We start from the raw sequence: 14,461 nt of genomic DNA, 5'->3' as shown, positions 1-14,461 counted from the left end.
CTGACAATATTGTAGAGCTGACTATTGGTGCTTTTACAAATTTTGCACAGCAAGATTTTTGATAAATAGTCATCAGTGTTGTGGATATAATGACTAATTGGGTAAAGGCAAGTAATAAACCAGCAGTCACTTTACTGTTATGCAGCCTTTAAAACCAGGAAAAGACAATACTTTCAGTATGATATCACAATAACTGAAATCTAAAAGGATACCTAGTCTCACATCTCAGTATTGATATATTGCCCAGCCCTACGTCCAAGTTCTTTTATTTTGTTACTTTACTGTAAGTGCATTTTACTAAAGATACCTTTACCTGATATTGTCAGTGTGGGACTTTACTTGAACAGAACTGAGTATTATTATATTGCAGTATGGCTACTTTTACTTTAGTAAAGAGTCTGAGAACTCTCTCCTCCACTGTTTTATTGTTGTTATGAAATACATGCTCCTCAAAATAAATCTGGAAGCTTGCAGAGGCTTCAGGTGAATAGCATGACTGATGATGCACTCCAGCTATAAAAGCAAACTGGCTTCTTGTGTTTTGATGATCTAAGTCATCAGGCAGAGTTCTCAAATGCTGACAGGTGGCAGCATTGTGGCAGGATGAGGATCTGGCAAATGGGATGCGTAAGACTCTTAAGGTTTCAGTCTCATTCCTCTCATAAAGCTCATTTGTCAACACTTTGCTGGCCACTTTGTGCACAACAACACGTCACAGAGCACCGCAGCATCTTCAGACTCACGCTGTGTTGATTGGAGGTGCTGAGTGAAGTGTCTCCTGCAGGTATGCTGTTAAGATTAAACCCCAGCTGTTACGACGACTTCACTCAGCGGTGAATCACTGGATTCAGGTTGAAGGAAAATTAGCAGGTGCTGCACATTGCCACAGCTTGAGTACAATTGTGAAAGAAGCAGATTGGCTGCATTCAAAATGCGATGAAATGTTCTTCCTTGTCAATATGTTCTAATTAACAAACTGTTGAAAGGTGCCAGGGAAGGAAAAAAGTGATTATGAAGACGAATGATGGTTGGTTTCTTTTTCCTCACCTAGAGCTACATACTAAATGACTCCAGCAGCTTTCTGCTGCTGCTGAATGGTGGAAATATGCCTGGGAACAAAAGGTGTGTATTTGATTGAAATTCTCAGATTTAACTGATTTGATTGTTTTTTTCCCTTTTCTGTTTTCGTAGAGGGCATAACCTGATTTGTTTCAGCTCTGAATTAAAATATGACACCAGACAGAATTTCTTTGTACATCCTGGTTTTCTATTCAGCACAATCGCTTTGTATTTTTTTTTAATTTGGAAGATAATGGGGTTTTTAACTAAATTTTTCCATTGCAGCTCATGTGCTAGTGTGTGAAGGTAACCTCCTACTCACCATTACTCAGATGAAACATTGACAGTGTTGAAAGATTGAGGTCAAAGACAATCAGTGTGGTTACGAACGGGAACAGAATTTAATCACATCTTTGTTTTAATATGTGCAAAACTATCTGTGTGAAACACATTAGTTCAAATGCTTGACAAATGGCTGCACTGGTCACACCAGCTAATGTGCTGCCTTGCTTTTACCTCTATTTCACTCATGAGTGTGAGAAGAGTTCCTCAGTTCCATTAAATCAAAATAATCAATATAAAAAAAAGCTGATGACTCATCCTGCATTCAGGGACATATACTAATTTTGCATCCAATGAAACACTCTCGTGAATTTTTGTAATTTTATTTCTAGCACTATTAAGTTGACATGTTGTTCAATCTCACGTTGTGTAAAAGTAAAATATCAAAACGCATGAACAGATCATAATATAGACACAAGCCTACTATGGGGATGCACCAACTCCATTGTTGGGATGGGACTGCGCCTCTCCTTCACCAGCAACACTGCTGACTTCAGATCCTGGCTCAAGCATGTATGACCTTGATCCAAAAACAACTTCATCATGGTCGTCTTTTTCGTTTCATCAGTAAAATCCATATGCGTAGGCGATGGTGGTGGCGAGAAGTCAGTCAATCAGCTACGGTAAACACCAGTCAGTCTATCCCTAGCTTCCTGTTTTACAGCAATCACATACATATGCCGAATGAAATAGACCTCTGCTAGCTGTTTCATGAGAACTTTAAGAATTCGTAAGAGTAAGACAGTAGATGAAAGAAATACATGAACGGTCTCAAAGTGATGAGCTGTGGAGGGAAGATTTGAAAATATGCCACGGTTTTTACTTGCAGAGATGCACTGGACTGATTGCTATGAGAGTTTGTACAGACATTCATGTGTCCCAGACGATGAATCATACTGAATTTCATCTAGCACTACTATAAGCTTGACAGTTGTGGTTTGGAGTAGGGTTGATGCGAATGCTTCAATCCATTGTTGCCATGGTAATCAATGTCCAAATCAATATTGGAATGCTCCATTTTTTTATACCATTACCCCAAAATCCCCAATAACCCATAAATTTTGAGATAGTAATCCAGGTGATTTGCCACTCTTCCTGTGGGCTTGTGATATGCCAGTCTCCTTTGGCATATCTGGCATGCGACTTTTTTGGAGGTCATGTTTGTAAATTTTGAAACTATTCCAGATGCTTGACTTTATCAACATCTTGCTAGCATATCTGTAAACCTGTCACAAGTGGTAAAACTGTAAGAGTCACACAATTAGGCCTTAGTCATCCTCCAAAGTATTCTTTTTTCTAGCTATTATGGCTACTGTTGCTTTGTTCTGCATGCTAATATAGTGACTAATTGTCATGTTATTTTAGATGCAATGACTGAAAACTGATGTTCTGAAAATGTCCTCTCATCGTCTCTCATTCCCCTCTCAAAGCTTCAAGACTTTTTCTCGACAAACCTTCAATCACCAAAACTGGTGTTTAGGATGGCCTTAGTTTGAGGTGAAATGTCTCAACAAGTATTGGATGGATTGCCATGGAATTCAGTGCATTCATATCCCTCCATGATACTAACGTTGATAATGCTTTGCTTTTTACCTAGTATCATCATCATATCGAAATTTCTCAATGTAGCTTTTGTAACTCAATGAAAAGTCTTACTGAAAATAAGAGACATATCCCAGCTGTTTATGATATATTGGCATCTATGACCACAGATCTGCTAGCAGAGGTTGAAAATGATTTTAACAAAAGTTAAACAATGATTAATTTGTTTGCATACCAACAAGTACAACTACCATGAAAATTTACCAGCATGGCACTGCAGGTACTTACATCATTGTACCTTGGTTTTATTCATACGCATAACGTTTAAATTAAGCATAGCATTAGTTCAGACAGGACACAGTGTCAAGCTCAGCTCACATCCCAGCTACATCAGCTGATCTCAAACAGCCCAATCAACTGATGGAGCAGCTGATTGATGGAAGGGGGTCAGCTGATAGATCACAAGTCCGTCCATGCATCCAATTGGTGAATCTCATTCAGGTCACCCTATTTAAACTGCTCTGGCCTGCCTACGGTTGCTGCTTCCTCTGCAAGCCACTTTGCAACCCGCCTCCAGCCCAGCTCCTCCTTTTCATGCTGTGTCTGACTTATTGATGTCATTTCTGTTTGTCATTGAGGCTGCTCTGTTCTGTTCCCGGGAGGTCTTTGGTACTGCTCTCCCCGCCTTAGGCTTTCCATGTAGGCGCATGGAAGGGCAGGGAGGTCTGCTCTCTCTGCCTTAGACTTTCTGCATAGGACTAGGAATGGCAGAGAGGCCCCAGAACAGAACCCTACCACCAAACATAACACTGCACATGGAAATAAAGTTTTCTTTGACTGAAGTGGTCCTGACTGGATAACAAAATGTTGAGCTTGCAAGAAGCAATGGTCAAGGGCTCATTGGAGGTGGTGTTTACTCAAAACCCGAAAAAACTTAAAATTTCATTCTGCAGTGTAAGCATTACAGTAATGGACTGCTCTTATATCCTGCTGTACTGAATGTTATGCATAACAATGCTTAACAGACTTTATTCCTTTATTTCCTGCACAGTGGAGTCAGCTTTGTTCTGCCCTATTGGCTCAACTCTTTGCTGGTTGATGTTAATGACACTCTCTCATTGATATCAGTTTGTGTGGTTATGACTCACCATGGCTGACCACATTGCCATTCTGTATTCTTGCACATTCCTGTCACTCATAAAATTGGTATAAGATGATTAGTCTCTCAGTCGTTATCATCCTGACCTCAAATTGATTCCCATCTCATGTATTTTTGCATCCTGACACTGTTATTCAAAGTGACTGCTTGAGGGTTGGTATTCAGAAACAACAATTCAACAGGACACATCTCCACTAGATGTGGAGTTGTCTCAACATGCTGCCAGCTGCACTCAATTCACTCTTACCACCACTGCCAATAGAGGTCAATACAGACGTGATCTTTTCCTTGTTCCATTGGTCCCTCGTCCCTCATGGAGCTGTCAAGCTCGCTTTTTCTCTCAAGGTTAATTTCATTTGAACTACACCAGCTCGTGTACTGGCTTGCTGCTTGTCTGTTTTAAGGTCTTGTCTTTACTGATTGCTGTGAAATGAAATTATGCCTCACTGTAAAGTGGAACTGAGCCCTGTTGGACACAGTTAATGATCCTCTCTTAGCAGTTCATATACCCAACCTCATTTCTTCTTTCCTTTCTTTTATAGGTTCAGTATACCAAGTTGTAGTTAGAGCTAATGTGTTTTATCTTTATTGAAAACAGTGGGCTATCTGCACGCTCTCCAGTTTTCACCCATACAGATGGACAGTTTTCCCATTGAATTATGTGTTATTAGCAGTGATTGGTTTAAAAGCCCTTTGTGCTTAAGAATAGGAACGTTAAGTACTTGCATGCTATTTAGGTTACAGCTCAATGGAGGAAAAGATCATTATCTTTTATGAACAAGTTAATTATGCTGTGCGCACAAGAAAAAAATCACCTTTTAGGACTTTAGGGGCTATGTACAGCTCAAATATAAACAAATACAGACACCCAACAAAATACTTACCTGATTTTTAGCTGTGCTAGCAGCTTGGCTTTATGGCAATGTCAATCAGTCCACTACTTTGGTCTAAACTGAAATAACAATCATTGGATGGATAGCATGGATTTTGGTCCAGATGTTCATGGTGCCCAGAGGATGAATCCTAATAACTTAAGTGACCCCCTGACTCTTCCTCAAGTGACACCATGAAGTTGACATTTGTGGTTTTGAGTGAATCTTTTGGATGTATTGTCATGAAATTTGGTACAGACAAACATGAACTAATAATCTTCAATCAAAGTTTATGCTCAACTTTGTGTTTAGAGCTAATTAAGAAATTATAGCAAACTGAACTCACATGTTGAACATAGTAAGCATTACACCAGGTAAACAGCAGCATGTTAGCATCGTTATTATAGGCATGTTAGCATGCTGGTGTTAGCATTTAGCAAAAAGCACTGCTGTGCCTAAGTACAGCCTCACAGAGTAGCATGAACACAGGAACCAGCAAAGTGACCTTATTGAGTAACAGCCATAAAAGCCATTTATTACCCTTTACAACACGCTGACAGCTTCCAAGATCCAAGCGAACTGTACGCGGTGAAGAAAAGCTCTGCCTCGACTGAAGTTTGTTCTTATGTCCTAAAAACAAAATGCTTCACCTGGAGGTGAACAGAAGGTGTTTTAGTTAAAGGACAAAAATAATAACCAGGCCGATGACGTTGCTGCTGGGTTCAGCGTGGCTGCTGTTGGCCTTCTCTCGGGTGTTTACCCCTGTGTCTGCGGAAGCTTGTTTAACTCCAGAGTTCAGCTGCTCCCGGGGCTTATGTGTGCCTGAGGACTGTGTGTGTGACTTCACTGACAACTGTGGAGATGGCAGCGATGAGAAAAACTGTGAGTAAAGCAGGAAAATACACAGTGTAATGATAATATAATCATAATTTGGCAAGATTTTTAGGATATGTGATTGATATGGACAGTCAGCTTTCTGTATAGGCTAATGAGGGTGTGCGGGGTGGATAAATGGTTACAACATATCTGTGATGTATCATTATGGCATTTCACGCAAATGTCAAGACTATTACTGGCTGAAATGACAAACATTTTATTTAACACACAAAATAATTGCCTTCCTGGACAATAAAGAAAATGCTGACCAAGGTCATTTATTTCCTACTTACTAAGGGTAAGGTTTTGTTAGTAATCATCATAGTAAGAGCCTTATTAATGCGTTATTTTAAAGTTCCTCCCCAGACATTGATTAAACCACTAGAAACTCATCTCTGCTCATCAACATTATATATTTGGAAGTTTTTTCCATTAAAAAAAAATCCCTTCATGCCTTAAAATGCTTCAGACATAACACCTTTGCCTTATTTAGTATTCACAGATCAATGAATATGCAAATTGAACCTCAGCCACCTGCCTGCAGCTCAAGTGTACCTGCTTCGCTCTGCTCATCAAACACACAAATCTCTGCTTGTAAACAGTAATGGATAAGATGAGCCTCGGGCTATATATCTTCAAACAGCTAAGAATGTGTTGCTCATATTAGATAAACCTTGATCCCATCGCCAGCTCGGACAAGTCTAAGTGAAAGTGAAACTAAAATTGCAAAATAATGATACATAGATACACTTGCTTAGACTCATAAGTCAGTCTTTAGACGCTTTGCTTAACTAAAGACTGATGTCTTTCTCCCTGATTTTGTGTTTAGATGGGCAGATACAATTTCAGAGTTTAAAAAAACTCCCTACATTGCAGAACCAATAGTAAATCCGCAGGGCGGTCCTTCGGTGGCTCGCTGAACTCTTGTGCTCGTAAACATAGTCCGACTGCGTTAAAAGTTTTAAACAAAGTCGCTGTAAGTCCTTCATTTCCACAATCTTGTGGACTGAGCAGACGTTTGATAAAACAGAGTTAAATCTCTCGGCATCCATTTTCAAGCTCTCTGTGTGTTTGTTTCCTTGCAGACGAGAAAAGGGGGAGCACACATTTCTGGGAGGGCGTGTCCTTTTCAAAAATGCAAGAGGCGTTGCTTTGTTGCTGGCCGTTTTCTCCGGTGTGTTAAACACACTTTAGAAAGGAGTGTCCCCAGACTATCAGAAGGCGGAGATCTCTGATTGTCTGGTGGCAAGACTACACTTGCTTCTCCTCTGATACCCCACAATTTGACGGGATTGGTTCTGTAGGTTTGTGACATAAAAAATCCAAGAAGTCAGAATCTGTGTTTTAGTCGTTGGTACACTGCAGCTAGGCTATAGTTAATAGTTTTGGTAGTTCAAGGATTCAAGACATTAAGGTTTTATTGTCACAGTAAACAGTGTACTGTATGTGTGGGGCAGTGAAATGGAGTGTGGCTATGCTTCAGATTGGATTAAAAAAAGAACTATAAAGGGAAAAAAAATCAAACTATATATATGTATAAAATCCCCCTCTTAACACCCCATGGGGATGGTGGTGTGTCTTCCTCAAGCTCGGGTCCTCTACCAGAGGCCTGGGAGTTTGAGGGTTCTGGGCAGTATCTTAGCTGTTCCTAGGACTGCGCTCTTCTGGACAGAGACCTCAGATGTTGTGCCTGGAATCTGCTGGAGCCACTCTCCCAGTTTGGGGGCCACAGCCCCCAGTGCTCTGAATACCACTGGCACCACTGCTGCCTTTACTTGCCACATCTTTTCTAGCTCCTCTTTCAGCCCTGTTTTTTTTTTAGCTTCTCATGTTCCTTCTTCTTGATGTTACTGTCGCTTTGGATTGCTACATCTCTTGCCACTGCCTTCTTCTGTCGTTTGTCGATCAACACAATGTCTGTCAGTCTGGATCTGGAAGTCCCACAGGATCTTAGCTTGGTCATTCTAAACCACCTTAGGTCCATTCTGACCTTGGGAGCCCATACTGTCTCCATACTCTTTGCGTTTGGTTTCAGAGAGAACAATATGTTTGATAAATCCGAGGATAGGATAGGATAGGATTTCTTTTTTTTTATCTGAGGGAACAATGAAGTAAAATCCAAATGTAGTATTTATAAATCATTATAAGCATTTCTTACGCATGACTAAAATATACAGACTTGGATGGAAATTAAAGGACTGAACAGTTTAAAGGCATAACTGATACGTACACAGTTTTTAACTTGGCACCAAAAAAGGCAAGTAGATTAAGATATAAGAGGCTTCTGTGAGGATATTCAGCTCTTTATATATGTTAGAATATGAAGTCATGTTTAATTCCTTGCTGCATCATCACTGATCCTGTCTGACATACCTCTAAAAACTCAGTATCATCACTAACTCTTTATAGTCCCACATTTGGCCATAAAGTCAAATAAAATTAAGACAAGATGTATCAAAATTAAATGAGACACCACTTTATTTTTTTTAGCTCCGCTGTGCTGATGAATCTTTATGATGTGTAGATCCCACAGCTTAATCCCAATACACAGATTCATGGCGAACTATATTTCAGGGTGAATTACAAAATAGCACAAGTGAAATGTTTTTTTTTCTGTTGTTGTTGTTGTTGTTGTTGTTGTTGAAGGCTCCAGATATAAGAGGTGCGACTTTGAGGAGGGATTTTGTGACCTGATCCAGAGCTCAGAGTCACCATCTGGATGGACCAGAACAACTGAGGTCCCAGGGCTGAAACATGACCACACCAACAACACATCAAGTACGAGCACCATGACATCTTTCATATAGGGTGTACTGTACGTTCGTTTATTCATATTAATCCATACTTCTCCCTCTCCTTTAGCATATTTCCTGTCCCTTTTACCTGTCAGTGGAAACAGAACCTCTGCAGACCTGAACAGTCCAATCTTTCAGCCCAGTCAGACTTGCCAGGTAACAAAATCCTCTCCTGGCATCCATATAAAAGCCTCAACAACCTCATTACAACATCTTCCTTGCATTTTTATTCAACAGATGAGTTTCTACCATTATGTTGGGTCAAAACATGGAGATCTTCAGGTGTTGGTTCAGACTCACACACCAGGTCAGAGCACAGAGGTGTGGAAACACTCCACACAACCACAGATGGGAACGTGGCGGCGGACAGTGATTACGTTTTCCAGCAATCACAGTTTTCAGGTCTGTAACATTCATAGCCTACTGGTTTTATATTGCTGTTTAATACTGTGAAGTATAGCAATGCTGAACTGACAATGTGTAGCTGACATAACTCTTGCATCTTATGAGGTCAAGTGAGATCTGCTACATCTGTTTCACAAAACTCCAAACAGGTTTTGTCAGTGCCCAATCAAGTGTTGCATTGCATTTGGTTCAAAAGACACACCTCCTCTTTGTGCTCCGATTTCATACTCAGGCAATATGCCCGTTAATATTCCAGAATTCCAGCTTCATAGAACAACTGCCAGCCATATGTTTTAAACAGCCAATAATAGCCTACGTTTAAAGGGCAGTAAAACACTTAAAATGAGAAAAGAAAAGAAGAAGCAGCCTACTGACTAATGGTTGCAGAGGCAAAGGAGGAAAAGGACTCAGTGCGCCCCGATTTGTCAGTTGTAGCGCAGCCGCCTGTCAGTAGTCGCCTGGCCATTCACACCAGAAGCACACTTGTGACGGCGACACTATCACTGCAGATTGTATCTCCAGTCAACATTTTCCATGATGCCGTCACCTACCTACAGCAGGCACATTCAGGAAGAACATGACCGCTGTGGATGTGGCGTATGCTCTGAAGAGGCAGGGACACACTCTGTATGATTTTGATAGATAAATAGATCCCTTGGTAATTAATACCCGAAAATCTGGTCTGCATAATGTAAGTTTATTGTCTTGGCAACATATCTTATAGGTCACACATTATTAGGCTAAGATTCTTTTTGGGGCAATTTTGCATTTAATGAAAGGACAGCTGTAGATAGACAGGAAAGTTAGGTCAAAGAGCAGGGATGACATGCAGCAAAGGGCCAAAGGTCGGAGTTGCAAAGGAAGGACTCATCCTATATGGGGCGCAGACTCTGCCAGGGGAGCTAGAGGTCGTCCTGATCTGCCGGTCAACTTCACGTGATACCAGCCAAAAGCCAGCATATGCCAGCTAATGAAAACTCTGCTCTATTCACCCTCTGTCTGAAACACTCCAGTTTAGCGCCTGTCTCTGTAAGCCCCCTCCTTAAAAAGCCCAGTCTGCTCTGACTGGTCAGCATTTCTGGGTCTTCCACATCCATGCTCTCCACACAGTATAGCAGCACTTTCTACTTTCTACCTTTCACCAATAAAATAAAAATTCTAAACCAGAATTTTCACAATCAGATGTTCCAGCAGGAATATGATCCAAAATCGAAGAGAAAGTACAAGATCTCATGTTTCCTTGACATTAGCATGTAACTACACGTAGCAGTGTGCTTGAAGCCGGAACATGATTTTAACGGAGTATAGAGGCACTGTCTACCATGAAAAATACAAGCTTCTAAACTAAAATCTAATATGATCCGAAATCAAGGAGAATAACATTGACAACCAAGATTACATGCTTCCCTTATGTTAGCATGTAGCTACATGTAGCCGTGCAGTAATGTGCCTGGAGCAGATGACCATATAAAGATATCTGTCATGAGCTGACGTCAGCATGTTGCGAAAGTAGAAAAAAAGCGTATTCAGAGCCTGAGGTTTTTGCTCACATGGATTACTTTTACTTTTGAAACTCTGGCCACATTTAATATAAACAGCCATCATTGTAGCATTATGACTAAAAATATGGAAAAGCATAATAGGTCTTTAACTTAATGTCAACAGTATACACCCTGTTTTTGTTATGGTGCCAAATAGTGTCCCCAAACACCTGTGACCTAGAAGGATATGAAAGGAGTACATTAACTGTGTCCCATACTGCATGCTAATTCTGAGCAGGGTTCGACTAACAGTGACAAAAAAAAGTAAAAGCCGGTATTTACATGCATATACGTTATTGTTCCACAGTGAAAATGGGGGAGCTTTTCAGTCCTTGAAAAACTTTCATTTCATTTGCATGTAGTGCTTTCTCTTTCACAAGACAAGTGTTTTTTTGTACACTAATTGCTAAAACAACATACTAGTGCATAATCTAAACAGTTTTAGTCCTTATTAAACAAGGACAGTGCACAAAAAAACATTAATCTTAACGTGGAGGAGATGATTCATGCCAGATTAGCTATTAGGTAATTTCCACCTGCAGTCCCTGCGGGCAGGTACACACAGAACAATCAGCAGACACTAAAAACATTCATTTACATGCAACAGGAATATAAAGTCCCTATTATACTACTACAAATCTACAAGCACACATCAACATATGAATAGCAGCACATTCATCTGGTACAACTATGAAATTATGATTCATTACAGTTTAAAGACATAAATCACAGTCAAATTAATGTCAACATGACTGGTTGCTCATTATCCATTTTTTTCACCACGGGAAAAAGAAAGAAAAAGAAACATTAATCTAAATTAACTATAATGTCAGATGTGTAAATAAGAAAGAGCTTGCAAGGAAGTTCCCCCGCTCAACTTAATATTTCGATGTTGTGATTGCAATTTGTATCCTATGCCCTAAAATGGCCAAAAAAATGGACAATGCAGGTTTAGAATCTAAAGATTTTTACCAAGAAGAATAGTTTAGGTCTTAGACTACTGGCCCAAGCTTCACCTTATTAACTTACACTGTATTGTGTTGATATTTTTATTGCATGGTAAGATAAACCATAAGTTTCCTTGAGACTGATAAAAGTCATCACAACAGAAATGAGCTGCACAACGGGAGCTGTATGTGTGCAGTGAGGGGCTACTGACCCCACTAGACTCTTCAGAGGCCATCTGGAGTCCTATGAAGCCTGCTGTTAGTGTCCTTCCTGCAGTATATCCTCAGACAAAGTCAGTGTGTCACCCCTTTCCTCCTCTCGGCCTTCACCATCTGTCAACGACTCCAGCCAGATCAGTTTCATAACATTTTAAAGAGAGGTCAACTCTCTGCTAACATTCACTTTCCCCCCCATTAATCTACTTCCTGTTTTAAAGGCAGCTGAGTTAATTGGGTTTTTATTTACCACAGTGATTCTGGCGATTTCAATTTCAGGCAGTAGACATAATGATTTGCACTTTTTCACCTGCTTAAATATCTCCAGGGTTTTGCTGCTGTTCTCTAATTTTGTTGTAGAAAACACTTTTCTTTGGATAGCTTTATTAAGAGATGTGTATATAAAATATTATATGCAAATGTATATACATTTGGCCTAGAGCTTGAAACAGTAACAGAAAGTATAAGGCATGATGGGATAAAAGAGTTTGTGGAGCTGCTTTTATGTGGTGGACATGGCCAAAATAGTGCCAGTTCTAACCTTTCTAAAATACTTTTTACATGTTAACACATAAATGTACAGTTACTCTGTGACTGTATTTTCATTATTCTCTGCATGTCTATGCCCAGGGACCCACTGTCTCATTATTCGCCCATGGTTGTGGGAGTGCTGACTGTTCAGTGACCTCAGTAGTGCATTCTGCTGCCAATGTTCCTCAATACAGTGGAACAGTAACAGTACATTTATGTGTAAAGATGTAAAAAGTCATGTTAGCATTGTGAGCGATAGCACTGTTTTGTGTCTTTCGCCATTGCACAAAATGCCTTCTCATTGCTGACGCCTGTCTACACAACAACACAGGAAACAGAGTCTGACTGTGGATAAATATGCTCAAGATTTTCTGAGAGTAAGGGTACATTGTCTGGATCAGATAAACACTGGCGTGGCTCTGAAATCCTAAATAAACATTTGTTTACAGTATATGCACTCTTCGCTATCATTTTATAGACTGTGTTACTTTATGGACTCAAAGTCTGCTTTTGGGGAAAAAGAAATACCAGCTGACAAGTATGACCAGTGTAAATTGTGTATTTGAGTCAATTTTCCCATCACCCATTATGACACATCCAGTGTTTGTTTAGATCAGTCATAAATGAAGGGTTACAAAACTCCATTGGTGTAGATAAAGCTGTTCTGTGGACTTTGATCAGCGCAGCTTTGATATTATTGGCATTGTGACAGTCAGAGAAAATGTGGTGCATTAAGCTAGCTAGCAGTGTGACTCTGGAGATGGCACTGTCTGTAACTGTAACAATTTCAGCAACTATCACAGGGACTGTCGTGGAATTAAGTACAGACATTCATGTCCTTCTCAGAATGAACTGTAGTAACTAAGAGCCACATACGGCTCTTAAGCCTATCTCCACTGGCTCCCTGTGGCTTTGACAAAAAATGATATGAAAATAAATGGGGTTTTTTTTAATATATTTTTTTTTAATTTGTCATTTTTAGGCCTAAAATGATGCTTTCATTCTCCACTTGTTAAAAAAAATTGTTTTTACAGTCCATACACCAAATTGAAAAAAACATACATAAACAAACAAACAAAAAAAAACATTAAAACATTTTGTCAAATAAAATGTGTGTTGAACATGTATAATCTGGTGCCTTTTCATCAAAATTTTTGCCAAACCTTCAATGGCTAGTCTTGAATCTAGCTAAGCTAGCTATGTATTCCAAATCCAAAAAAGAAAAGCCTCAAAATAGAGAATTCTATAGTGTGTGGACAGATCTGTTTGCTTTCACCACCAAAGCTGCAAAAACTTAAGTACTAAATAATCATAAATAGCCCACTGCAGAGTTGCCACTTTTATATTCTATATTAATGAATGTGCATTTAGACAAATTAGTAACGTTAATAGGTTAATTTTGTTGCTGTACCTTCACCATAAGGCTCAAATATGATTTGAAGATATGAACTATATGTTCATCCCATCCTCATAAACATGATATCTCAAGAACGCCTTAAGGGAATCTGTAAAGTTTGACACAAATGCTCACTTAGACTTAAGGATAAACTGATTTGATTCAAAGGTCAAAGGTCAAGGTGATCTTGACCTTACATTGGTCTCATTCTTGTGAAAGCGATATCTCAAGAACACCTTGACGGAATTTCTTAAATTTGGCACAAACGTCTACTTGGACTAAATGATGAAGTGATTGATTTTTGTGGTTGATGGTCAAAGAACACTATGACTTTGAGTTTATCTCATTTTGTGAAAAAAGGCTTTGAACTTCCTAAAATTTGGCACAAACATTCAGTTGGACTCATGCATGTTTTTGGCCATGACTCAAGAATTCATATGTAATTATGACAAAATTTCACACAAATAAAATGATGAAGTGATGACTTTTTATATCCAAAAGGTCAAAGGTCAGCTTCACTGTGACATCATATTGTTCTGCAAAAACACCTTTCTGTCCATTGATGCCATAACTCCATTTGGTTGGATACTGAATTGGTGACACAAATCTTGGGTGCCCATCTTGTAACTGTGCTGATTGTATAGATCCTGTGTGCTTCCCCTGGAAGATGTGTGTGTGAAGTATCCATGTTTTAATAGACATGGATGTAAATTGTAAGTGCAACTTGACGAGCTGCAGAGGCATACAACCACAAGGCAGTGATTCTAGTGGGGTTTTTTG

General features: G+C 39.6%; 1 protein-coding gene across 2 annotated transcripts in view; it reads left to right on the top strand.

The window, feature by feature from the left end:
- The first annotated feature begins 5,515 nt into the window (after positions 1-5,515).
- Positions 5,516-14,461, top strand: part of malrd1 (MAM and LDL receptor class A domain containing 1) — a 99,671-nt gene continuing 90,725 nt past the window's right edge. For both annotated transcript variants that reach the window (XM_033639494.2, XM_033639493.2), the window contains exons 1-4: positions 5,516-5,856; positions 8,497-8,628; positions 8,713-8,801; positions 8,883-9,047. In XM_033639494.2, the coding sequence (XP_033495385.2) occupies positions 5,679-5,856; positions 8,497-8,628; positions 8,713-8,801; positions 8,883-9,047 (564 nt within the window). In that variant the 5' untranslated portion in view covers positions 5,516-5,678. The remainder of the gene's footprint in view (positions 5,857-8,496; positions 8,629-8,712; positions 8,802-8,882; positions 9,048-14,461) is intronic.

This window comes from Epinephelus lanceolatus, chromosome 20, assembly GCF_041903045.1.
Source record: "Epinephelus lanceolatus isolate andai-2023 chromosome 20, ASM4190304v1, whole genome shotgun sequence".
Taxonomy (NCBI): Eukaryota; Metazoa; Chordata; class Actinopteri; order Perciformes; family Serranidae; genus Epinephelus; species Epinephelus lanceolatus.
Note: the sequence above shows the minus strand (reverse complement) of the source record. Positions and strands in the feature narration are given on the sequence as shown.